This window comes from Tinamus guttatus, unplaced genomic scaffold (genome assembly GCF_059628265.1).
Source record: "Tinamus guttatus ecotype Peru unplaced genomic scaffold, ASM5962826v1 Tinamus_guttatus_pri_ptg000133l, whole genome shotgun sequence".
Lineage (NCBI taxonomy): Eukaryota > Metazoa > Chordata > Aves > Tinamiformes > Tinamidae > Tinamus > Tinamus guttatus.
In genome coordinates this window covers 400,836-426,681 of record NW_028288667.1, presented here as the reverse complement: position 1 = coordinate 426,681, position 25,846 = coordinate 400,836, and the positions used below count along the sequence as shown (strand labels likewise).

Genomic DNA, 25,846 nt, shown 5'->3' with positions numbered 1-25,846 from the left:
GAAGCAGACTGCTTTTCATCCCAGATCTGGCAACATGATGCTCCTAGTGATTAAGGTGTGTTTTCCTGAAGCTATTAATTTAACAAGCACTCTCTGTATATATAAAAATGGAATTTCAAAAAAATGTATACAACTAGACTTTATAAAAATATAAATCTATATTTTTACACCAAGAATTATCCAAGCTGAGTTTCCATGTTCTTCAGTCTTAACTATTAGGAATTATTTTTTTTTTCCCTTTGGAGTCTCATTTATGGTTAGAATGTTAATTTAAATAATGTGAAGTTATTAGTGAAAAGAATTTTAGGAACTATATTCTGTGTTTATTTTGCCTAAAATTATCAGATTTCTGCATTCTGCAGTATTTCTTTTATAGTATTTGAAAATAACACCTGCAAGTGTTACCAGCGAAGTGCACATCTACTTTTTTCCAGATTTTACCTTTCTTCAGTGTTTAAAAAAAAAAAAAAAAAATCCCATCATCCTCATTGTGAAAAACCCATACCCAAATAAATAAAGTTACACAGTACTTCTATTTTTCTGTACTGCATTAACTCTTTACTGTGTAGTGGAGAAAATAATGAATAATACAGCCAATAAATGAAGGAATGTAAAACAGAATACATACTGGAAAAAGACAGACTTCTACAGGTGTGTATATATATGTGCATATATACATACACACACACATATATATTTGTATGTCAACATTGCAGTTATTGTCACTTCACGAAAGATTCAATTTACAGACTGAACAACTGCTTCTAACTTCATCAGCTGGAGTCCTTCAGGGAGAACTAGCTTTCAACTTGGACAGCAGCATTTCATTCTTTCGGCATTCCTGTTAACAAAAAGCAAACAGATTAGGTAGGCACTCTTGTCTCTCTTAGCTGTGATATAGATCTTCACATCAAACTGAAGCCTCTTATTTTGAAAGACCTCAAAGATCCAAAGTAGTCCAGTGAGTGATGACCTGCAGATATTTCTGATTCATCCAAAATATTGTTTCAATGGCATATTTATTAAACTTTATGATGTATAAGACAAAAAATGCTGCTTGGTCATTAGTCTAAAATTGTTTTAAGTAGCTAAAGCAAATATGTCTTTTTACTTATGCATTGAAAAATTAAGATTGCTGATAGGTAAGTTGGAACATCATAAAATAACTTGCAAAAAAGTTAGTGTTCATGCAACACTACAAGTCAAGAAAGGTGTGTACATACATGTACCCATTACCTGTTATCAAACCAATGCCATTCTAAAACATGTGTTGATTTTTAAGGTACTTTTAAGGTTTCTTCCCATTACTGTGGTAAAAAGTACCTCTAAGGCCTAACACCTCATCCCAAGGATACATATGACAAACAAAAAGAAGTTTAAGAGAGTAAAACAGGTCTCATTAGCTCTCACATCATTAACACACTTGCATCATTAATACCTACAACAAAATATTACTACTTAGGCCATTAAAATTACCCCTGAAAAATGGGCCTGTGACCTGCCTCTGCCATCATGGACTTCAATAGGAGAGGAATTAAGTCACCTGCTCTTCCAAAAACACAGCCTTACTGCCAATTAGTTGCCAAGATTTTCTTTAATGTATTGGCAACTCTGCAGCTGACTATCCTCTAGTATGTAATTATAGTATTTATAATAAAGTCATTTATTGCCCTTCAGTGAGTTGCTCCTCAATGGTATTTTAATGAGCTACATTAGCAGCCTTAAAAAATATAAAACCAGAAAACCCATACAGTTCTAGTGCTAAGAAAACACTCCGACCATTCCAACAATCTGAAAATTGCCCATTTCTCTGTAACAAAAAGCTAATTCTCAGAATGAGATTGTACCTGTCCTCAGACCACTTTTCTTTGTGACTGAACTTTGAGGAGACTTCAGAAGAGTTATTCAGAAAGAAAGAAAAATTTCTAGGCAAATCCATACATCTAGAAATTTGCTCCTTACTAAAAGCAAAGTTTATGATCCACTCAGAAGCAACCAGCATAGCTGAGCAAACAGCTTTGTGAGCATGCAGCTACGAGCTCGAGCACTCACCAGTCTAATTTAACAAAAATGCTCTTACCTCCTTAAATTCTTTCACTGTTTTAAAGTAAAGTCTCTGTTTCTCTAGAAGCTCCAAATATTCATCATTCAACTGGTCTCTCCGCATTTTGTTTTCTTGCTTCTTTTTTTCCATCTGTTGGAATATAGGAAGAAGATCATATAGTGTGTGTGTATGTGTGTGTGTATGTATGTATTATAGATACAAAAATACACAGGCACACAAGTATCTGCTATACACAGCAGGAGACAGATAATTCATAGATGATACATAAGTGTTTTTAATACTGTGAATCTTTAGGCCAACTCCTAACAGAAAGAAATGAAAATACCCAAAAGCTAAGGTGCAGTGGCACTACAGATAATACTCAGATTGGGTACATGTCTAGAAGCCTTGACTCTTGCCTACTAAATGCTCTATCAAAAATGGCTCAGTGAGGTTGATAAACAAACATCAACAACAACAAAAAGGTTTTTTTGGGTGAAACTGAAATCTTTATGTGGTGTTTAGGTTTGCTGCATCAGTCATGGGGGAGGCATCTTTAACATTACTACACAATGCTCTATTTGCACAAGACCTACACTTAAAAAATTTACACTTTTTTGCTCTGTCAGCCTAGGAGAGGAATATGCCAAAGCTGTGCCTAGGAAGAGGATCAGTGCTTATTACAAAACAGACTGCCTTCCTCTCAGGAGTAGCCCTAATGAAGTCCTGTCATCATAAGCACCACAGGAAAGGTTCCTAATAGAAAGTATTTTTTTTCCTCCTGTTCTCTGGTATTAAGAGCGAGCCATATAAATAGTCTTGTTGCATCCTCTCCTGTTTCAAATGTCTCTCCACAACCAGAACAAGACAGGTGGCAGAGAATCCATCATCACATGCAGCCCACTCCTTTAGAATGAGGCTAAGTACATTGCTAAAACATATTCAGACACTTGGTTATTAGCTATAGCTGTGACTTCACTCACAACATCCAAGTGGCAAAACTGCCAAAGGAGAAAGTGCAGCCCAAGTGAGGTAAGTGGCCACTGCTTTCAGCCACCCTCAGAAGTGCAGAGATCACATCCAAATAATGTCCATTATCTGATATGAAATTTCCCTTTCCCTTACTCCTCTCTTCTTTGCACATGAAGCAGACAAAGCTTTTGAATACCTTTGAGAACATAACAAGAGCATAGAATAATTTCATGGACTTCAAGGTTGCAAGGGACCTGAAGAAAGTCACTGCAGAGCTCCCAGTCGGTTATCACTCTTTAATGCTGAACTGTTACCCATTTCTATATGCAAAATGGAGAACAGAAGACCAAAGAACACTGGACTCGTGAAGTTTGTTTGCTGAAGTTGCTTTCTGTCACAGATAAAAATGTCAGTCCTTCAAAAGGAAAAAACAACTGCCTTCAAGCTTATCTTCACTGTTTCATAATCTGTTTCACCTTGAGACCTTCACCTTGAGACCTTCATTACACCACCAGCCTTGGTGTACAGCTCTTTCAAGCATCAAAATCACTACAGTGCCACTAAACTCCAGTGCTACAACCTGCCTACCAGAAGCAGAGTGTTGCAATACCTGTGCTTTGTTCTATTCAATAACATTTTAGTGATGAGAACTTTCTCATGGATTTGAAGAGGAAAGGACATTTTAGGTGCTTAATTTGCTCCATTAACACAGTAGATTTCGCCATACATAGTTAGTACTCAAAAGGTTTTCTGAAATAATTCCCTGCTTCTAGCAAAGAAAGTGAGAAGAGTCTCAGACCTTCATCCGATTCTGTTTAATGCCTTCTACAATCTGCTCCATCTGCCGTAAAAACTGCTCACGAGAACCAGAAGAAGCCATTGCTCTGGAAAGAGAAAAAGATAACAACTGATATGAACAGGTAGGACGACTTTTCATCTTTTCTATCTTTCATATATATATCTAGCTCCGCCTATACACATTGCCTATATTTTAAGTAAAAAATTAAGTTACTGATTTCACATAACAGTGCAGAACTTCAGGCCCCATCAAATATTCTCCCTGGCAGTACAAGTCTACTATTTTCTCACAAGAACATAAGAATTATTTTCTCATAAGAACATATTGCTGTTACCTAACCAAAAGCAATTCTGCAAACAATCTTTAAGAGCAGCTGATGTGAAAACAAGGAAGGTGACTAAAGGACTAGGAGATCAATAAATATTATAAACACAGCTTTGTACATTATTAGCGATTTTGGACTCTCAACATAATTTGAACAGATGAAAATATACATGTCAAAAATGTGCCAAACTACAACACAAATTTCTACTGACTGGTCAGAACCAAAACAATTTAATCACTAAACAAAACAGATTTACGATTTAGGCTACAAAATAAAACATCTCAGTTCTTTTTGCAGCAGTTAAAGGCTTTGAATATCACAACAGGCAAAAAAAGGTAATTAAAAATAACTCAAAATTTCTGACTCAAAACAGAAAGACATGAGTAGATAGAAACACGTAAGAAAATCATGAATTTCTCTGAATAAGTGTCATAAAACTTCACAAGAGAATTTAAAAAGATATAGTAGGAAGAACTGTTTAGAACTATTAAAACAGCCATTTACACCAGACCTTTACCCAGAAGAAAAAACACAACGGAAAAAAAACAAACAAACAAACAAAAAACCCACACAAATGCTGGCTGCATCACAGACTGGTATTTGACCTTGAACTTCCACTGGGATCATAATTTTACCTATTTCACACTTCATCAAAACTTTATTAAATAGAGTTACTCTTTAATAAGCATATCTAACACACATCTAAAGTCTAATGTGTTGTACATAACACAGTAGCCACAACTTCACAAAAACGAAAAAATATTTCAATTAATGCCAGGAAAATTATGACTGAATTAGTTTTTCCCCACAAGTGCAACTGAAGAGCGAGACATTAAAGCATATGTTGACTACACATATTAGACAATATCAAGCCTATGCCTTCCCAAACACTACTTTAAATAGAACTCATTATTTTATTTCATATTATAGCTTAAAAAAAACCAAAACATCTCACCAATTTTGGAAAAAAGGGGAGCCAAACAGCCCTACTACTTACTGCAAGTATCAAGAGAAAATTGACAATTACTTACTGATGGAAGTTGTCATGAATAGAATTCAGCAGGTTAACCTGTGAATAGGTTTTAAAACAAAATCAACAAAAAAACAGGATATGTACCCTGGCAGAATGAATATTCATGAACAGCAAGATGAAATTCAAGTTAGAGAACCCACATGTGTTGAACCCACACACACACGCAGGGTTCAGCACGATGGTGCACAGGTATACACAGAGACTGCGTAAGGCTTGCCTAACTGATTTAAGGTGCAGTGACAAAGTAGCAAAACAGAGTTTCATGCTTCTGTAGCCCATGCTTACAAGCTGAACAGAGTAACAAATGAAAATATCCTTTTAAAAATACCAAATATCTTTAAGAGCTGCATTTATACATAACACTCATCAGTACAAATGTTCTATACTGACCCGCCTTGCAGAACAGTTATACATGCTCCACTATTGGAGATGCTTGCTTTGAGTGAGAAGTGTAGCTCTTATCTTATTAGAATCAGGGGAGCCTGATGCTGTCATTTTTAATCAAGCTTTAATTGCTCCCATTTCCACACCTATTTCCTCATCTATTATTAGAAGAAAAAGAACTGAAATCACTTGATTAGGTCATCTTCAAGTAAGAGCCCAGCTCTGTATAGCAGGGACAGAGGAAGGAATAACAACTTGTTTTGAGGAAAATACTCCTTGGTACTCCTTATCCATTAAACTTAGCAGCAGCTTCAGCATAAGCAGGATAAAACCTTGAAAATTAACTGTAATGTTGCTGAAAGCAGCTGCAATTTGGTGTACAAAGCTCAGTAATTATAGCATTGATTCATAACAAAAAATAGTAACGTAGTAAGAGGATCTGAACATACCATACTAATGATAACATCTTTTAAATAACCTTTTTCCTATTAATGGTATTGAAGTATTCTTACGAAGTTGTTTCGTTTTTGCTTGTAAAGATTATTAACCCTTCTCTGATGAGGCTGAGCATGAAAGCTATGCAAGAACACTGCATCATCTTCACAGCCTAAACATTTATAAAACAGCAATATTTTCTTACCTCCTTCTCCAAATATACTTTCTTATCATCCAGTGTATTATAAAGAGTAAAGAACTGTTTAGTTTCTTTGTGAGTTGCTGACACTGCAAACAAAAGAAGGGTGAGATAATAAAAGAGCATTAGGTGAAACAGAACGTGTAAAAATACTCTGTAGGCTTTATTGTTTGCTATAACTTTGTACTATTAATAATGGAAGACACTCTTTAATACATTCTCTGAAGGAACACAGCATCTGCATGTAAATCTCCATCAGAGTTTGCAACTAGCAGGTTATATGAGCACTGGACTCCAACAGCACAACTCAGTGTCTAAATTAAAGCGCGGTCAACAGTTGCACTATCTGCTGTGCTTCCCTACCTCTGTCTGTTCAATCCTCTTCCACCAGCTTTTCCCCTGCACTTCAGAGGTGGCTGCACCACAAACAGTTGCCCCAGCATAACTTGAGTGTGTGTTTGTGCACGGAGGGAAAAGCGATTAAGCAAAACCAGACAGGAACTAGATAATGCAACACTATGGGCATGGGGAGGGCAGGGGGAGAAGATGGGGAAGGAGCTGCATGTTTTATACCATAGCCTTTGAGCTACAGATGAGCTAGATACCCAAGAATGTTTTGAGTGTTAAAGCCTCTTTTTTTTTTTCTTCTTCCAATGTGCTTATACTGATGTAATTAAACAGTATCTGTTCTAGAAAAGGCTTTAGGTGACTACAGCACGTGGTCACAACTTGGTGGGGAAGGTGAGACTCCCACATGCAGCCCCTTTGGGCATCTAAGACGATGATGACTGATGTTCCAAGGCTGCTAACAGTTCCTCTGCTCTTTAGGTCTTCAAGGCTAAGGAAAACTAAGATACTTAGGATACTTGAGGGAGAAGTGAACAGAGAAGGACAGCTGGCAAAAATCATTATGGTTAGTTTATTAAGCACTGCCTGGAATCCTGAGCCCAGTAAATGCTATGTGTCAAAAAAGATCAAATGACTCAATGACGAGAATTCCAAGGGCATGAGCAACTCAAATAAGCCAGAAGAAAATCACCATTACATTAGATTCTAAAGGCTAACGAGCTGCCATACAAATCTGTGTAGATTTGTAGAATTCTCTGCTCAAAAAGAAATCAAACCCATGATTTACAGCTCAAAGGTAAACATTTTAATGATTGAAACTGAGAAAGACATCAGATAATGTACTAAAGAGTTTTCTTATCACCACAGTGCATCTGTAACATATTCTGGATATACTGTAGCCTACAGAAGCACACAAGGAGTGTGAAAGCACAGAGGAATCTAGAACAATGTCTAGCATGTTCCAAGAAGATCTCCCAAATGCTGAGATCTGGTTGCTTCTTGCCAAGCTGCATGAGCTTATGCACACAATCTCCAGAGGGTTTTCTCCATAACATGTGCTTTCTTGATTGGTTCAGTTTTTGTAGGACTGAAGCTCTGCTAGTTATGGATCTTCTACAAGTTGACTACATTTATTAGCTCACAGAAAAACTATCCATGTCCTCCACCAGTAGTGAGCCAACAACCTGCAGGTTGTTTTTAGGTAAACATACAGAGGGTCAGGGAAGGGTCAGAAATACATCTGTGGCGTATTTTGAAATAGCACCCTAAATTGTTTTCAGAACTGACTTATTTTCACAGAATCAGTGAGGCTGGAAGGCACCTCTGCAGGGGGTCTATCCCAACCCCTCCATGCAGAACACAAGAACAAGTAGCTCAGGATTGTGCCAGTCAGGTTTTGAAAATCACCAAGGATGGAGACTCCACAGCCTGCCTGGACAATCCTTTCCATCTTCAGAGTAAAAAAATAAATAAATAAAAGGAATTTCTTGTATTTTAACTTCTGCCCACTGCCTCTTGTCCTGCCACTGAGCACCACTGAACTGGCTCCATCTTCTTTATATCATCCCCTCAGGTACTGGTGAACGCTAGAGAGTGTGCTGAGCTTTTCTTCTCCAGGCTGAACAGTGCCAGCTCTCTCAGCCTCTCCTCACATGACAGATGCTCTAAACCCTTAGTTACCTTTGCAGCCCTTAACTGGATTGCTGCAGTGTGTCTGTACCTCCCTTGCACTGGGGAATCCAAAACAGGGCACAGAACTTCAGAGATGATCTCACTAGTTCTGAGCAGAGCTGACCAACCTGTAATTCTCTGGGTTCTCAGTGACCTTTCTGAAGGCAGGGGTACATTTATGAAGCAAAAATAATGGAAAACAATCCCTTCAAAAAACACTTTTTTTTGGTGGTTCTTAACATAGTGTATAGCAGGTATCTCAATACAATGAGACCAATCTAATGTTAAGAGCAGATAGACACAACTCAAACCTACAGCTACCTCATTTGCAAATGGTAGATTAAAGACTTCAGTCTAAACACACTGGTCATTGATCCAAATGACTGAATCTTCTGCAGACAAAAAATTGCTTCAGACAGCTTTTGCATCGAGACTCATCCTCAAAGGCATTATTACAACCAGCTTATAAAACCTTGAAAATTGGGTGTATTATGTGAGTGTCAAACGACCTTTAAACTACCACAGGATTAGCAAGCGCTGCTGTTGCACACCGTTGGCTTATAAAGCAATTGCCCTCCTTCCACAGCTTTAGCCTTCAGTAAAATGTTTGTTTGATATACATACCCTGACTGTAAAGTTCAATAAATCTTTTCTGATACTGCGTTAGCTCAGCTCGGCTGGGTACTTCATCAATCTTGCGTTGCAAAATGGCTATTTCTCTGTTTCTTCGGGCCTGAATAGAAAAGCAGGACAGAAAAAGTCTCTGCTAGTTCTCTTCGTAAAATGGATGAAGCCCACCCAGCAAGATTTCATTACTACATAGTTAGTTTTAAAAAGAGTATTGGCTGAGGCTCAATTTTATTTACAGTTGGTCTGTGGCATAAAAACTTCTTAAAATATTACAAAAACAAAAAGTAAAAGAAGTATTATTAAAAGCCAAAAGATGAGGAAAAGATCAATAATTTTGTCCTAATAAATTTATAAGGAGTTACTCACCAGTAGAAGCCGGATCTTTTGAAGCTTTTCTTTCTCAGTTTTGTATTGCTCATCTATAAGCTTATGAGGCTCCTAGAATTTAAGAACCCAAAAGATATTTTGGAATTACAGTGGGAAATCAAATCTGCAACTGGAAAAGTGTATGAACTGGATTTTTTTTTGTTCATCTTTCAAAGGCACTTACTATATAACACCACCATTTGCTTTTTTTTTCCCTTTTTTAAACAATGAATCTTGATTTGCATGAATGAAATCATTAATATCTTTCACATCAACCAACTGTAATTTTGCTAGTTTAAGTCTTTGATATTTAGTTTTCAGGGCTTGCCAATAACTCTTCCACTGCTTAGCAACAGTCACTCTTATAAAAATGAAGAAAGAATAACAGATATATAAAAGGAATATTACTCTCTGTGTTTATTTTACGAATGATTCTACTTTGATTCCGTGGAAGGCTTAATGATAAACACGGTCCAGGACAGAAATGGAACGCTCTGACAGACGGTCTAGATTTGCTTGTGGATATTGTGATCAAATTTGCTTCTGTAAAAGCTTAAGCCCTAGGCTTACATTTTAAGTTTTCTCCTGCTGGGTTTGGGAGGACAACAGCATTATGGAACCTATAATCTGCCTGACTTCAGGCACAAATATATCAGTGTTTATCATCAAAAATACAAGTGATTCAGCCTTTTCCTTTACTGTACTCTTCATTCATTTCCATCAGTCTGCTGTGCTTGTGTAAAATCCAAAGTTTTAACAGCTGCTTACTGCATGCAGTACACTGAGCCGTTGAAAACTTGTGCTTTCATTTAGCAAACAAAACCACTTTTTCTAAAAAAAAAAAAACAAAACCTAAAGAAACACCAACCCACCACCAAAGAGCAAACACATTTTTGAGGAGGAATTGGTTTTGCTATCAGAGGGATGTATGCCTTCTAACATGCCGTGATTCTTCTTTGATATCTGATCACTGTCTGCAAAGACAGAGGATTTTTATGTTTACCAGAATGTGCCAAAAGTCAGAAGGACCTAAAATAGGATTTTAAAACATAAACTAAAGCTAAGTTCTTAGATATGTGCTATTTACCTACCTCTTCCCCATTTTCCACTGCCTCTGCTTTCAAACTCTCTATATTTTGTTGAAGACGCTCCATTTCTTCCTTTAAAATAATAAGAAAAAAAAGGTTTTGTTGCTTTTAATTAAGACCTATCTTTTAAATTGCGGATGACAGGAAGCTTGATTCCACATATATGTAACAAATTTCTGGAATTGGCCACACACTTTAATACTACATTTTCAGCCTAGGGTTAAGGCAGCCTTTGTTACTCATTACATAAAACTGAGCATCATGTTCCATCAAACACGACAGCAGCTTAATTTCTTATTTGCAGCTAAAACAAGTAATGAAGGACATAAAAAAAATTGGACTGAGAAAAAAAAACGTATTATTAGAGTATCAGTAATATGACAGTGGAGCATAAAACATGGCATTCATAGCAACAAACGAATGGAAGGTTAGTTGCAAGACAGTTTCCATTATAATCTTTACAGCTTTCCAAGAGAAGGCACATATGGGAAAAGGAGGTGTTCTATGTTCAATCTCTGCCTTGGAGCTGTATTTCTTTTTATTTCTTCTCATTGTATTATATCCTTCCACTATTGTTTAAGCAGAAGAAAATACAAACAACTCTTTCTAGGCAGACCACCAACACACTAAACAGGGCAACAAAACACAGTAATTAAACACTAACAATGCAACATTCTCTGAAATCTGAAATAGCTGCATAGTCTTGTCTGTTCTGCTGGGTTGCTCCAAAGCCAGGGAGCTTCAAGAAGGCGTCATCTTTGCCACTGTTGGCCACATCAGCCAAAAAGAGACAATTTGTCTCAGGTTGTGAATAGTGCAGGAAGGCGTCCAATATTGGCCCCAGCCTTTCGTTCTTTGCTCCCTTCCCACCCTACCCTAGTTCACTTTCTGTAGAATGGTAAAGGGAACAAAAAGAGTCCAGCTGTGATCAGCACAGGGCTGATCTAATGTTCTGTCTAGAACCTGTCTTTTTTTTAAAGAATCCCAGGCACTACTGAACCTTGATGCTTCTATGCTAATTTAGAACCCTAATTTAGATACCGTTCTTTATATCTCCCGTTCCTTAATCAAGTTAGTGGCAGTATTCAGGCTGAACCTGGAAATACCAATAAACATCAAGGGGCTTGGGGTGGGGGAGACAGCATATGTAGCATACATAACACTCGCATGCTTGTTGATGAAGTTTTACATCAATTCTTGCTAAATAAAGTAAAACTTACCCTACAATGTGCTTTGAACTCCTGCTCCTGGCTTTTGAGGCTTTCATTCATAGCTACAAGTGCTCGCAGGTTCTGTAATACACTAAATTGGAAGACCCAGAAAATAGCATTAGTTTTTTAGGTTCCAGTTTAAAGAGAAGGAGAACAAAAAGCTATCAGAACAAGGTTACTTCTACGTTAATTTTCCAGTAAAACAGAAGTCCATATACTACCACTGATCAGTCAGAACAACAGTGCAGTATTACACCTAATGCTTAGATAACTTTGCCCCGTCCTGCTCTCATTATTGCTAAGTTTTAAGAGGTCCTACTATTTCATGTATGCAAGATGAAGGCTCCAGTTAGGAAGAAAATAGAGATAGGAAGGCCTCATGGATTTGTCAAATGGCCTTGGGCTCTTCTGCTTGTGTTACATATTTAAGCTCTGCAACTATCTTCAAGTACAGATTGACATTTAATATTCATTCACACTTAATGTGGTAATCATGCCCTGTCTTTGTTAAGAGAGCAGGAGGAACCATACGCTTAGTTATTTGTTTGACAAAAAAAACAAAATGAAATGATTGATTTTATTTTTCAGAACTTTAAAGATCACAAAGGAAGTTAAAAAAAAAAAGAGGAAAATATAACACCTTACCTGGAATCTGCTTGGGATTCTATTTTTTCTAAGGCCGCCAATTCCTTGTCCAGCTTTTCACTGGAGCTCTTAACCTAGGGTTTGTAATTAATACTATATTGAAATACATTTGTACACATGGAATAGTTCCTGGTGCTCAGTTTTCCCACACTGCAGAATCCATGAGGTAAGTAGCACCACAAATACAAGCTTTCCCTGACCCTACAACCTTTGGCTCTCTTTCACCACCATTATGACCTTAAAAAAAAAGCCTAAAGGAAATATTAGTTTTTGCATTGTTATGAACTCTGCAAGCTTCTAATTACCGTCCTGAGTTAACTTTGCCAACTTTATACCAAGTGATTCAGACAAACTATTTGACATGGTTGTGTCAGAAGTTCTTATCAAGCTGAGTCAAAAGAGAACACTGCTCATTTTCTCCTACTCCAAAACACCATTATCTGTTTAGAGTGATTAAGATGACCCAAAGACTGCTCTCTTCTGTTTCTCCATTTGGTCCCTGAAGGGCAAGATCATATTTGAGACCATGCAGCTAAAGGCAGAAAAAAAATCTCCCCTTCACAGAATATATATAAATACTGATATAGTAAAAGGAAAAAAAAAAAAAAAAAAAAAACTTCAAGTGTTGAACTTCAAGTGTTGAATTTGAGTAAGTAAAGCTTGATCTTTATATCCAATTATTTCTCAAATTGACTATGACACACATCCCCATGTCACAGCCTAAAAATACTCCTCATCACAAATATATTGACTCATTGATATGACTGCACAGAGAACTCAGATGATACTAGCTTCAAACTAAGAAAACCCACATTTCTTCAACCATTTTGTTAACAAATTAATAAAGCAAAAGGACATTTCCCCTTTCCAGCAGTAATATCTATGATCAACCCAGAAATTCTCTTTTCACCCTTTTACATAAACAACGTCCCCCCCAAGAACAAGATTTTTAATTTTTACATAGAAAAGAAGTTACCTCAGTTAATGCCTTCTTTGCTTCAGTACATTTTGCCTGCAGATCTGCACATTTAGCTTGCAGCTGTTATCAAAGAGAAAGGAGAGAGTTTTGATTCTATATTTACTCCAATTACACCTACAATGGAGAACAACAATATTTGAGCTTTGGAGTTCACAGCAGTTGCCTGTTGAAACAACAGGCACATCATCAATGTCATCGTCCTTTCCTATCAGGTACTTTGAGTGCAATTCATTCCAAGAAATCTATTTAATTAATAGCACATATTTTCCATCTGACTTCCAGATGCATTAGGTCCTAAAATAAAAAGTGGCTTTCACAAAACAGATGCCAATGGTAGGTAACTGGACAGATTTTCTTCTAAACTGTTGAAAGTTACTTAGCTAGGTTAGGTTAGCCTCATTTCATACCAGGCTAATAAGACAGTTCCATTCTACACATCTCCAAAAATGTCAGGATGATTCAAAGCTTGCATAAAAGCGGCCAAGCACCAAACCATAAAACTGTACCATACCAATAAAGCAAGCTCAAGGAAGATTCTCCTTTGTGAAACTATGGAAAAAACCTAAAAGGCACCAGTCAGCAAAACACCACTCACTATTTCACTCGCCAAATAATTTACAGAAGGTAAATTTTGGAAGAGGTCTTATAATTTAAGATTATAAATAGTAACAAAAATGGGGCTTGGATTAGAAAAGAGGAATAGGACGCTGCACAGAAATGCAAGTTTGACTTTTTTTTTTTTTTTTTTAAATGTTGGCTTAGTTTGCTATTTGTAATACGGAGCTATGGCTCAACACACCATTCACCCATTTGCAGAGCCAATTCTTAACAGTAAAGCTCTTTCATTACACATATATTTTTTTCCACCCATGATGCAGAGATTGAATTCTAGCTAGTTCTGGGGAGATGAGGAGTGTCATGATTTAAGCCTGCAGTCCACATCTCATGGGGATTGACAAAGATTCAAGAGCTACCTGAGTTTCTTGCCAAAACCGACTGCACTGCTGGAACTCCATAAGCATTTTTTAAAGGCCTTGACTGTCACTTTTAACTGATTTCAACTTCTACCTCATTAATCCAAAATCTGGTTTTGGCAAGTGGCAAAACAATCTCAGCCAGGCAAAAGCTTTACTAGGATCATAAGAGAAGGATTTGCTTGGTTTACATCTGTCAGTATTATTCTTCCATACAGAGGCATAACCCTGAGACTTATGCACTGCAAAAAAAGGCAAAGCAGAATTAAAGAGTCTTCAACCGTCAAAATGGCAGACAGTATCATAACAGATTTGAGCAGTACTTAAATTCATCTTTGGCAGTTAAAAGTAGACTGGGAATGAAGCACAGACTCTACCAATTTATTGTGGTTTACAACCAAATTTTCTCCCCTCCTTTAACTGTTTTCCTTTTCCAACAGCATGCAGAAAGCAGTCAAAAATATTAATTCAAGTACTGAAAAAAACTGGGTAATAACTAAAGGAAATGACTTGGATCAGAAATGAAAGAGTATTTCACTCAACACATATCAATTTGGAGGAGTATTCTCCATTACCAATTCAACAGGAATATTATATTGCAGTTTTGGACAACAGAAGAACCACCTGTCCCAGGAAAATGTTCTGAACATCTCATTTATTGAGACTGCAAACAGGCATCAGGAGATCTTCCAGCACAACCACATGGTGCAGCTGCACAGGCTCCCTGCAACTGCTGAACTGGTTTAGCCACTGAGCCTTACTACTCAGGTAGGCAAAAAAGGGCAAGGAAACAGCATGTCTAGAGAATAGGTTGCTACTGCAGTGGGAGAGGCAGTGGGTTCTGCATGCTTGTTTTTTAGCCTAAGAAGGCTGTTGCAGTTCCCTAATGCTAGCTTTACTACACAAGCGTTCCAAGGAGCTCTTCCCTTAAACTAAGCTTGAACCAATTGCCTCCAAAGGCACAAAGGGGCTCTCAGCGCAAGCCCGCAGAAAAAGCAGTGGGGTGTAATGTTCTAATATGAATGTGTTCAAACTGACCATTCAAGGATGCATGCACTGTTTGCAGAATAACTTCAGACAGATGGGAACCAGCTAGAGAACGCGGTTTCCCTTCGGCAGTCGTACAACTGCACTAGAACAAGGCTAAACACAGTGGAGTACTGATAAAGTGAGCTATTACCCCAAAGCTTCTCACCTCTAACAGCTGCGCAGCCAGCTGGCTCGGAGCAGATGCAGAGAGAACCCGCATGCACCTGCCTTCTGCAACACAGAGCATGCGAAACTGCTGCAGCAGCTACAGCCGCGTCGCGTTTGCTTTGACCTTCAGCCCTTTTAACTGAAGTCATTTTAGCCCTTGTGGTTTAAAGGAAGAGGCTGTCATGCAAGTGCACTGTAACGTACACTTGGCATTCAGCTGAGATCCCTTTTTCTGAACCCACTCCAGAAAATGAAATCCACAGAGAAATTTCGGAATAGTTTAACCATTTTTTAGGTCCATATTATGATTTCAAAATCTTGACACTCCGGTCTGCATTTAAATGCTAGATACTGTCAATATTTTGTTAGCAATAGCCATCACTCTGAAAGGGAACCAAAGTTATGGTTGACACAGACATACTTGGAAAATTCACACTAATCAAGTAAAAAGCAGCACAACAAAATTATGCTGGCTGGTTTACTGTAAATAAGTTCTTATATATGGTCCTTTTCCTATATATTTTATTTTCTTTTCCTGTCTGAGGACTGGCTACTTCAACAGCATTAAGGTGTATGATGTAATTCGACCTACACATAGGACCATTTATCCAAAACCAACTGAGTGCATTCTTTTTTAATATTTTCTACTTTAGAACAAAGAGGGAACTATGACAGACAATTCTGAGATCCTAAACACAGCACAAACATTAACTGCAGCGTTACCGACTAGGAAAAAAAATGCAATTTTCTGATCTGATCAGGCGTGCCAGGGGATAATGAAGAGGTAGAGCTGCACCAACTTTGAAAGAAAAATCAATATAGTTTGATATGTTCCACAGGAGACGGATACATTCTAACATTTACCCACTGAAAAGCACTTGTTGCAGAGTACCATTTAAAAGTCTGTTTTTTTTTTCCAAATAGCTTGTGAAGAATGAGTTTAGAACCACCTGCACAAGTCCATCATTAAATATTTTGACTTAATTAAAAAAAATAAGACAAACACTTTCCATTTTTTTTGTTGTTCTGAAGTTTTGTTTCTATAGCTTTATTTAAAAGCTAGTATTACTTGAATACTAGCTTAGAGACTTCAAAAATGGTTCCCAGCATACCTAGAGGCAATTTAAGGGATATCTATCCTCTCAAAATTTACAAGAAAAATAAAATTATTGCTCAGACCACAAGTAGCAGATCCAGCAAGTGGCTAGGCAGCGGGAATTAAAAGCTAGTGCTCCCATAGTTAGACTATGGCAGGTAAATATTTCAAAGTTGTCCTTCTTTTACCTCTGTTGCTTGCAAGACTGGACACATCGCTGTCTCCTGAGACACGCCACACAAGTCTATCTTTGATGCCCCTGCACAGTGGATGTTTAATGGGTACAACGAGTTAAGATGTAAGGTCTGTCTTGCTGACAACGAGCGCAAAAGGAAAGAAAAGGAACGATGAAGGCTGCTTGAGCACTGTTGTGCTTGACAGAGTATCAGCCGTAGAAGCCATCAGCCACAATTCTTGTCCAGTATTATTTGTTTTCTGACAAGCTCTTCCAATTGCTGACAGTCGGTTTGTATCAGATTCTGCAGGCCACAAATAGCAGGACGCTGCTTACGGAAATATGTCTAATTAAAAGCAGCATTTCATTACCGACAAGTTTTCCACTTGGCCTTTTTGGCATTAAAATGGCAATAGTGTAAGTCAGTTAAAATATGAGAACTTGCTTTTACAGATTTGAACATGACACTAGTCCAGTTCAAGAGCACCTTCCTCCTCCTGCCCTTTTTTTCTTTTTTTCTTCCAAGTCATGTCAAAAGACTCAGTGAACAAGGTTGAATTAAAAAGGAGCTCACTAACCAAATCTGCAGCTGGCTTTTATTCAAACATGCAGAAGAACACCCAAGGGCTAAAAAGTAATATATTTCAATATATCAGTATATATTAATATATTCAATAATATATTTGTAATATATTTCAGAATAAACTCCTAGCTTGTTGTTTGAAAGGGCTTTTTTCAGTTTCTACAGTATACCTAACAAGTCAAATGGAGGAAAAAAATGGAAAAAAATCTCTAAAAGAGGTATGCAACAAATAACTAAAAAAGCATCTTTTGATCAGCTAGTCCTCCGTTCACAGGGCTTTCCAATTCTTGAATGCAAGAGCAGCCACATTGTCTTAGTAATAAATGTGCAAGCAGGACATTCAGACATGCTGAAATGAATGTTCAGCGTGACAAATTGCTGTTGTAAAAGATACTTTGCAAGTCTCTTCTGGATAGCAAAAAATTTATGGTCAGCCACATTTATCAATGTTTTCTTTGTTACACAAACAATACTTACTTCTTCCAGGATTTTGGTTTTCTGCAAAATCTGCTTATTCAGAGATGCCACTTTCCTTCTGTGCTGTTGGGCAGCTCCAAGTCTTTCTGGTCGCTCCTCTGCAGAAAGCTCAGATTGCTAAAATAAACAACAACAGCTTGTAGAACCTCATGCCATTACTTTCTGCTTCTGCAGAAAATCAAAAAATGCCAGACTGGGACAGACCTGTGATGCTGCTCATCCAAAACTGTGTCCCACCATCCAGTACAAAGAGTGACTTGCTAGAAAGACTTTTCTTCATATAGACTGGAACCAAGTTCAGGAAGCAGCTGACCAATTATACCCAGAGGTACCAGATATGGCCCTCACACCACTTATTTTCAGTAAGTTAATAGTAAAGTGAGGGGCCCTAGAGTGGGTGAAAGATACAATAAACCCGAAGGACAAACATCTGCCTTACAACTAAACCTGGTAGGGTGTCTAATTGGAAGAAATATAAAGTGCTAAAAAAAAAATCCACCTTAAGCAGCAAGACAGCTTTGCAGTGTAGGTGGTATTTACTAAGTTTGTTGGATCAGGGATGCTTCATATCCTGGTATTTAGATTCAGAATTACTAAGAATATTGAGCAATAGGGTGTTTAGATCCTGCTATACTGGCTTGCATCCATCTTTATGTTGAGTGACATACTCAGGGTGGTAATTACTTGTACCTCTCCTCATGTTATTTATTTATTTCCTACAGGCACCAGTCTTTGAAAATGACTCAATTGAGGATGCACTGCCAAGAGTTTAAAATACATAATGAAGACAGCAAGTTGGATGTAACATTTAACTACCAAAGCATTTCATTAAATCCCAACTTAATCTACCTCAACTCACTGCCAGAAACTGCCACGAATATATTGACTGCAACGTCATTAGTAGAAGGGGGAAGCAGAACCTTTAGGGAACATATTTATGTTCCATTAAGCATAAAAGGTTCCCCAAAAGCTTTATGTCAAATAGGAAACCTCTCACACAAGCCAGCACAAAAAGGGAACACTCCTCTCATTCTGCTTCCTGTGCACCCCAGGAGAATTCACACTGAATGAGCTCTTTCGTGGAACCAGCTTTCATGGATGTTTTGTACAAATGACCAGTAATAACACAGGAAAGTACTTGAGACCCTGTGATTCATCCCCACAAATCCCCAAAGGAAACAAGTTCATACAGCCTATATTGACTTACTTTAGCATCTACTCTCACTTAAATCTCTCCCCATCCCCAGTTCTCACAGCTTTGTCTCTCTGTAATGATACACACCCTTTTTTTGCACCAGGAAACACAAAGCCAATTAAACAGCTTTGGAAATGGCCATCTACAGGCTTATTCTCAAAAATTTTAAGTCTTAAGGACGTCAGCCATGCTATAAATACAGTAAATCCTTGATCTTCAAACCCACTTTACTACAGATGAACCTGAAACATGTTTGTCCACTTCGAAAAGTCTTTAATCTTCCACTGTGTTTACTCAAAATTGGCCCCTTTGTCATTCCTTGCTTTTAAGTAGTAACTGCCTAAGTTTAAAATGAGGAAAAAGAGAGGTAGCAATTGGCTTGGGAAAAGCAATATGGGGATTAATATATGCATTAAAACTTGCTAATATTTGCATTGAAATAAATGCTGAATTACTCTTGAGTAAGAATTATTATTGCATGAAAATTCACACAGGTTTTCCATATATATTCTTCATTTTTATTTTCTCATCTGCAGCTTACAGCGACCAATTACATAAACAGCCATGTTCTATCCAGTACCCCAATGCTTTTATCACCAATAGCTGCTAAGACTTACATGAGTTTTTTATTTGCCAGCTATTTTCATGGGCAAAGGTCTATGGATCAGAACCTGATTAAGGCTCTGACAAACAAATAAGCATTGCCTTTCATCAGAACACGAATTTAACAAGGGGTTAAAGCTGTAAGAACAGCATGCAAATACTGTTAATGCTTCTATAAGCTGTTTAATAACTTCCCTGATTTTCTTTTCCTTGTACACACATGTGAACACAGATTTTAATTTTTTTTTTTTTGCTCACAACCAGTAGATTTGATTTTAAAAATGATATATTTTTAGTTTGACTTGAATCAGTTCTTACTTTCCAGAGAATTAATCACTGTTCTACTATAATAGTCAAGGTCCTGCTGCCTTCTCTCAGAACAGAAGAAATGTAACATTGAAATATGACCCTTGGGCTTCTGTTCTTCCAATCCTCTATAATAAAGAAAGGCCAAGAATTTGCTATAGACTCTGTTGAGTTATAAGGTTTATCTCCCAAATGGGAAAGCACCATACCTCATAAGTGTCAACAAAAAGGAAGAATTATGAGAAGACTATTGGACAAATAAGAGCGACCTATAACTCATAACTGGCAGTGATGTATTATATGTATTAATTGCTTGAAGAGCCAGATTTTCTTTTCACATTACTGTAAAAGCAATCACAGTTGAACATAATAAATGGAGCTAATAAACAAAGTTAATTGCCTTGACTTGTAAAAGCAACAAAGGTTTGTTTTTTGATGATGCTAGCTTCAAAACCAGAGATCCAGCACATGGCTGGCAATCGAGGCCAATTGCAAATAAGAACCCAGTGCCTGAAAACTTACACTTTTTTTCACTGAGCAGGCAGCTGCATTTTTCTGCTTAAAAATAAACGCTTATTTTTCAATAAAATGTCTGCTCAGCTTTTTATTCACAAAAGCATTTAAGCAGGTGTTTAAGCCTTATTTATTCAGGGACACAATGTGCTCTCACCATAAAAGCTTGTGCACGTCCAAGCCTCAGTTAAACACTTTCCTGAATTTTGCTGTCTTCCACTACAAAATACTGCTGTTTTTAAACACTGCTGTTTAATCATACCACTTAATTTGGAAGCTTGAAACCTAAATGAGTAAGCTACCAAACATGACCTGCTGAAGCATAACCTGGTTACGTTATAACCACTTACCTTTTCAGCATATTCTGACACTATTTGCTTGATCTCATCTGACTGAAGTCCAACAATTTGGCCTACTGTGCTTGCTGTTAACTTGCCCTGCAATTGAATCAAAAATTGCTTGAGTTTTGGAACGGCTTGTCTTTTTCTAAATGGCAATCTCTCCAAGCTCTAATTCTTAGCAGAGACATAGAAAACTTAACTATTATCGTAGAAAAGCCCAACGAACATTCTATCTCCACTTCACTGAGGGAAATTCCTTCATTTTGAGCAAAAAATAGTTATTTGAACTCAGATTTTCAAATATTTTAATTGTATTTTGTATGCTTTTACAGTTACCATGATAAAACTCTTTCAGACCACATTTTGAGTCAAACTATGATTATGTAGATGACAATTAAACCAGCACACTGTAAAAAGTGCTGTCCTTCTAATTCAAACATTTTTTCTTGCATTCCCTTTATGAAAACTTACATGCAAATTTTTTTCAAGGACATTTGGACTCTCAATTAACTCAATTATAGTAACAATTGCCTTAAGAGTAAATGATAACTATAAAGTAAGTGGTATAAATAGACTGAACTGCTCTCGTGTAACATTATAATACAAGAATGAAAACTCTGACTGAAAAAGACAGCAATAATTTTTGTGCGGGTATCCCTATACCTACATCTTAAGGTACTGTATGGCCTGAAAAAGTAGGAGACTCCCTGATGACAAATCTGAACTGTGATTACTAAAACATGCCCATCCATAATTAAAAGAAAGCTGTGTTAGTTTTAAATATTGCTTACCTCTTCTGTTGCCATCGCTGCCATTCCAGTCATCAGAGTTTTAATGCGAAGCTAGGGCAAAAGATGAAGGTATTAAATAGAAATATGCTAAATAAGGTTATGTGCATTGAAAGTGACATACTTATATAATTAATATCATCTAACGTGTATTTCAATGCATGCAATCAAACAGCAATTATATGAAAGTTGCAAGAGTAGTGGCTAACATGATCAAATAAATGAAAATTCCTTGTAACAGTAAAAGCTAATTCAGAGCAGTCAACTATACCACCAACCCAAAATATGTACACCGACCTCTTGAATTTTGGAATCAGAGCACTTTTAAGTTGAGTATTTGATATTAAATATCAAAAAAGATTTAATTTTGTGCTTCCACTTCAAATTCCTGGGGGAAGGAACTCCCATGTCAGCTAAGCACCAAGACTTTCCTCCCTGCAGCCTATGGGTGTGCAGTGCCTACTGCTCCTTCCCCCAGCTAGGAACACGCGTGCCCGCTGTGCACACAGCAAACCTCTTCAGCAGCCTGGAGATCAGCTTCATCACCAGCCTCAGCTTTTCCTGCTGCTGCAAGCCCTGGAGGTAGCACAAGTTTTTTATCTTCAGCCTGTTTAAAAGAAATTAAGAAAATATTACATCTAACTGCAGTAATCTGACTCAAGACAGACAACAAGGAGACAACCCAAATGCAACTGTTCTGTTCTGACAGGCAACATGGGAACATCCTACGGTCCAGTTCATGCCAACTGAGGCACAACTGTCACTGACTTCTGAAGAATCCCAGTTGACCAAAACTGTGTGTGTAGTAAGCCAGAGGCACACCTGGGTCAAGGATCCTTTATTTCACAGCCTTCTGAGACCTACAGCCTCTCAAATCAATTATCTGTTAAGTCCAAAAGTTTGGGCTTAAGCATCTAATATACAAGGAAAAGCTGCATTTTGGACAGAAATTAAGATATGAAAAATGATTTCAGTGCTGTAACAAGCTTATGACATTCAAAATGTTTGCTTAGTTCAGACGGAAGTACACATACCACTAAAATAATGAGTACCAACAAGAGACAGACTCGATTTCTAGGTCACGCCATTGTACCACTGACCAGACTATTTAATCTTCTGCTTCTACCCGACTGGTAACTCAATTCACACTGTAAGTGACAGTCTAATATACAATATTCCAAAGTCTGTAATATTTATGAGGAAACAAAATAAACCATAAAAAGCACAACTACAGCCTGACAGTGACTTTCAGGGAAAAAGAGGTGGGTATAAATTATATAAATAGATACGTTTCCAAATCTACCTGTCAAATGTGTGTGTGGAATATTTAGATAAAGAAAGAGGGGAACCTCAGCACAGTCTCTTTACTATTAACAGCATATCACGCTTTGCGCATTTCTTCATTAACACTATCTGTAATAACATGTAATTGAGGTAATATCAGCACCGAAATAATAAAATTGTAAAAACTCTTACAGGCATCATTTATGACTCTATAGACATCAAAAGTACAGATAAGAACACTACTTTTCAAGAGACACTGATTTATTTATGGCATTGTCATGCTTCTCTATCACATTAAGTGACTTGATATGTAACAAATGCCTATAAAATGTCTTACTTAGCAGAATGATTCCTTAAAAATAAAAAAAATCTAGTAAATGCATCTTTAAATACAGTCATTAAACAGACAGGATCTGCTATCTATCTCCTATCCCACATAAAACAAAACAGATTTAAGTAATATATGTTTGCATAAATTAATCTTTGAGTAATCTTTGGCAGATGAAGGAAATCACTTGAAAATCAGTAAAGTATCTCTCACTACATGCAGATTTTTAGTCTCTGTTAACCTTTTTTAAGAATAAGTTACAGCTCTTCTGTTGCACTTCCCTAAGATATCACAATAACCATCATTCCAAGAATAACAATACAATACTTGAATTTCAGGAAGAATTAAAAAAAGAGAAAAGCAATATAAACAGTATTTTACCTGTTCCGCTTTTCCTGCTTGTCTGCTAAAACCATATTTCCTAAAAGGACAAAAAAAAAATATTGCTGTTTCCAAAATCTTTGATTTCACAAGAAATCTTTCTATCAGTTCTCAACAAAAGAAGCCCACTAAAAAGTGAATAATTTGACACAAGCAGCTACCAAGGCCAGGTTCACATTAGTTATGAAATGCTTCGACTGAACTTAACAAGCAGGTACTGTAGTGTATTTACAGTATAATGGCAGCTCCATCTACTCCATTCATTAGGTTTTCCAAATGTAGACTGCTCCTAAAGCATTTTCATGTAAAGCTAAGGCATGGAAAAAGCCATCCTCTCTTGCCATTTGGAAAATGATCCTGAGCTATGACACATATATACCTGAGACAGGCAGAACACATTTTTAAGAACTAAGCAAGCAGTTGCACTCATTATCAGGAAGCACAAAGCCCAGCACATACATAGCCACGAAAGATGTTCTCAGTTGACTAATTCACATTTAGGGCTAATTCCTTATCTACTGCAGAAGCAGAACCTTTTATGGCCCTAAGTCAAATACAGTCCTCAACAACACTATCAAGTGTCACCAGCTTATTCAACATTCGTAACTACAGGGTAAATTCAGTCCTATTTTATTTTAGTGTAAACTCCAAGCTCTCCAGAGTTCCCAAACATTAAGATCTCTCTGCATTTTAAAGGTTATCAATACAGGGAAGGTGAGAGAACCACCCCCACAAAGAATATACATAAAGTTGTATTTGCAAAGAAGCCATGGATAGCAGCGCTGCCGTTCTTGTACGTCTTGTACTGTGTTCTGTAGGAGTGCAAGGTAATTTTCATGCAGATAACTGGGTCCAAGAAATGAACTGCAACAAAATATCAATAAAGGAACTTGAGCATCAGTTATACCAACAGGGAATCCATGTGCGTCCCAGGTCTCATGTTGTTTCACATTTTGGAAGAACTTTATTATGACTTTATACTTAATTCGGAAACTATTTGAGAATATGCAAAGACGGGGCAATGAAAGCCCTTAGCTGAAACAGGCTACACAAGTACACAGAAAGATGCTCACCGGCACCACTGCGCTCTCAAGAGTAGATCCTGGCTTACCATGTCACACTCATTTTTGTGAGAGCCCTTAAAATGAAGGCCGCAGGAACAAAACCAATCCAGAACACAGCACTATATCACCAGCTGTATCTGTGTAATGCTGCATTTGGCATCAAGACATGACAGGACCCTCTATTATTCACTGCACTGAGAGAACTTTTTATTATTAGTGTCCTCCACCGAAAGGAGTCATTTTTATGATAACTGAAGAAACTCTACTCACATGATTTGAAGACTACCACCTACAAATACTGAAAGAATGAGAGGTCCGTCCCATTGGGATCTTAAAATCATTCAACTTTGTACCTAAACCAGACAAACGTCTATCATCTGCCTTTTTAGCAGTGCTCTGATTTCCCTAAGTGTTGAAGGGTAGACAGCAATCCCTACTGCGCTCCCAGATGTCTGCACACACCGCTAGGTCCTTTGTCTTTTCTTTTGCTGTTTCTTAGTCGGTTCAAGATAAACATACAGTTGCCTTTTTCAAGATTTTCTCTCTATATTACAACACACAAACACATTTACCTGTCCTACTGCTGCCATTTCCTCAGATGATCTTTGGTTTTGCTTTGTTTCAGTAACAGTTTTCTGCCCAAGAACTGTATGCTTTGGGAATTCATTATGAAAGTATCACAAGAACACATTCAAATCCTGTACCTGTATTTTCTCCCTTTTCCATGCAGTTTGTAGGCCAAAACGAACTTCTCATATTGGAAGACAGATACAGCTAGTTATCTGTAAGTTCTGTCCTTTCTTCTTATCCATTTAGATCAGTCCAACAGGTATTCCATTATGCTCAGTGCCTTTCAGAGACTAAATACCTATTCTTCTTTTGTATTTTTCTACTAGGGCTGTACAAAATCATCAAGACCATAAAAAAACTGACCATCTTAAGCATTTTGCTTCCTGAAAGTTCATTAACTTCATGGATACTTTTATTAGAAAAAGAGTCCCAAGCCATATTATAATAACAAAAACTGCTTTCTGTTCGGAGAGCTCACAAACGAGGGCCTTCCATTAGTAATGGATATAAGCAAACCTGTATTAGTTTTGTCTCTAACTGAAAGTTTGTAGAAGGTCAACAGACAAAGCACTAAACTATAACTCCCAATCTAACTATATTAAAACTATTAAAAGTGCCAGTAATAACCTCAGTTCATTTTCTCTCCAGTTTCTGGAAGACTGCCTGCAAGGAGACAATACTTTTCTGGCAGTCAAGGTTGAGAATTTCAAAATGTCTACAAGCATCATGGATTTAAGCTGTTTTTATGGAGCAAATAACTAGTATGTTCAATAAGCATTTCCCACCTGTACTGCAGTACAGCTAAGAGGACAGAGTCACAGTGTGGGCTTCCATTGTAGCAG

The 25,846-nt window shown here is 37.4% G+C and overlaps 1 protein-coding gene across 1 annotated transcript in view; it reads right to left on the bottom strand.

Moving 5' to 3' along the window:
* Positions 1 to 683: 683 nt before the first annotated feature.
* The window catches only part of CCDC93 (CCC complex scaffolding subunit CCDC93), a 38,411-nt gene continuing 13,248 nt past the window's right edge, over positions 684 to 25,846 (bottom strand). Inside the window, exons 8-23 of the mRNA XM_088521796.1 lie at positions 23,371 to 23,410; positions 21,892 to 21,984; positions 21,381 to 21,431; positions 20,599 to 20,685; positions 17,632 to 17,748; positions 13,127 to 13,189; positions 12,151 to 12,224; positions 11,515 to 11,596; positions 10,298 to 10,366; positions 9,207 to 9,278; positions 8,835 to 8,943; positions 6,198 to 6,280; positions 5,172 to 5,209; positions 3,816 to 3,900; positions 2,081 to 2,194; positions 684 to 841 (exon numbers count right to left, since the gene is read on the bottom strand). Coding sequence (XP_088377922.1) covers positions 788 to 841; positions 2,081 to 2,194; positions 3,816 to 3,900; positions 5,172 to 5,209; positions 6,198 to 6,280; positions 8,835 to 8,943; positions 9,207 to 9,278; positions 10,298 to 10,366; positions 11,515 to 11,596; positions 12,151 to 12,224; positions 13,127 to 13,189; positions 17,632 to 17,748; positions 20,599 to 20,685; positions 21,381 to 21,431; positions 21,892 to 21,984; positions 23,371 to 23,410 — 1,231 coding nt within the window. The 3' untranslated portion in view covers positions 684 to 787. The remainder of the gene's footprint in view (positions 842 to 2,080; positions 2,195 to 3,815; positions 3,901 to 5,171; positions 5,210 to 6,197; positions 6,281 to 8,834; positions 8,944 to 9,206; positions 9,279 to 10,297; positions 10,367 to 11,514; positions 11,597 to 12,150; positions 12,225 to 13,126; positions 13,190 to 17,631; positions 17,749 to 20,598; positions 20,686 to 21,380; positions 21,432 to 21,891; positions 21,985 to 23,370; positions 23,411 to 25,846) is intronic.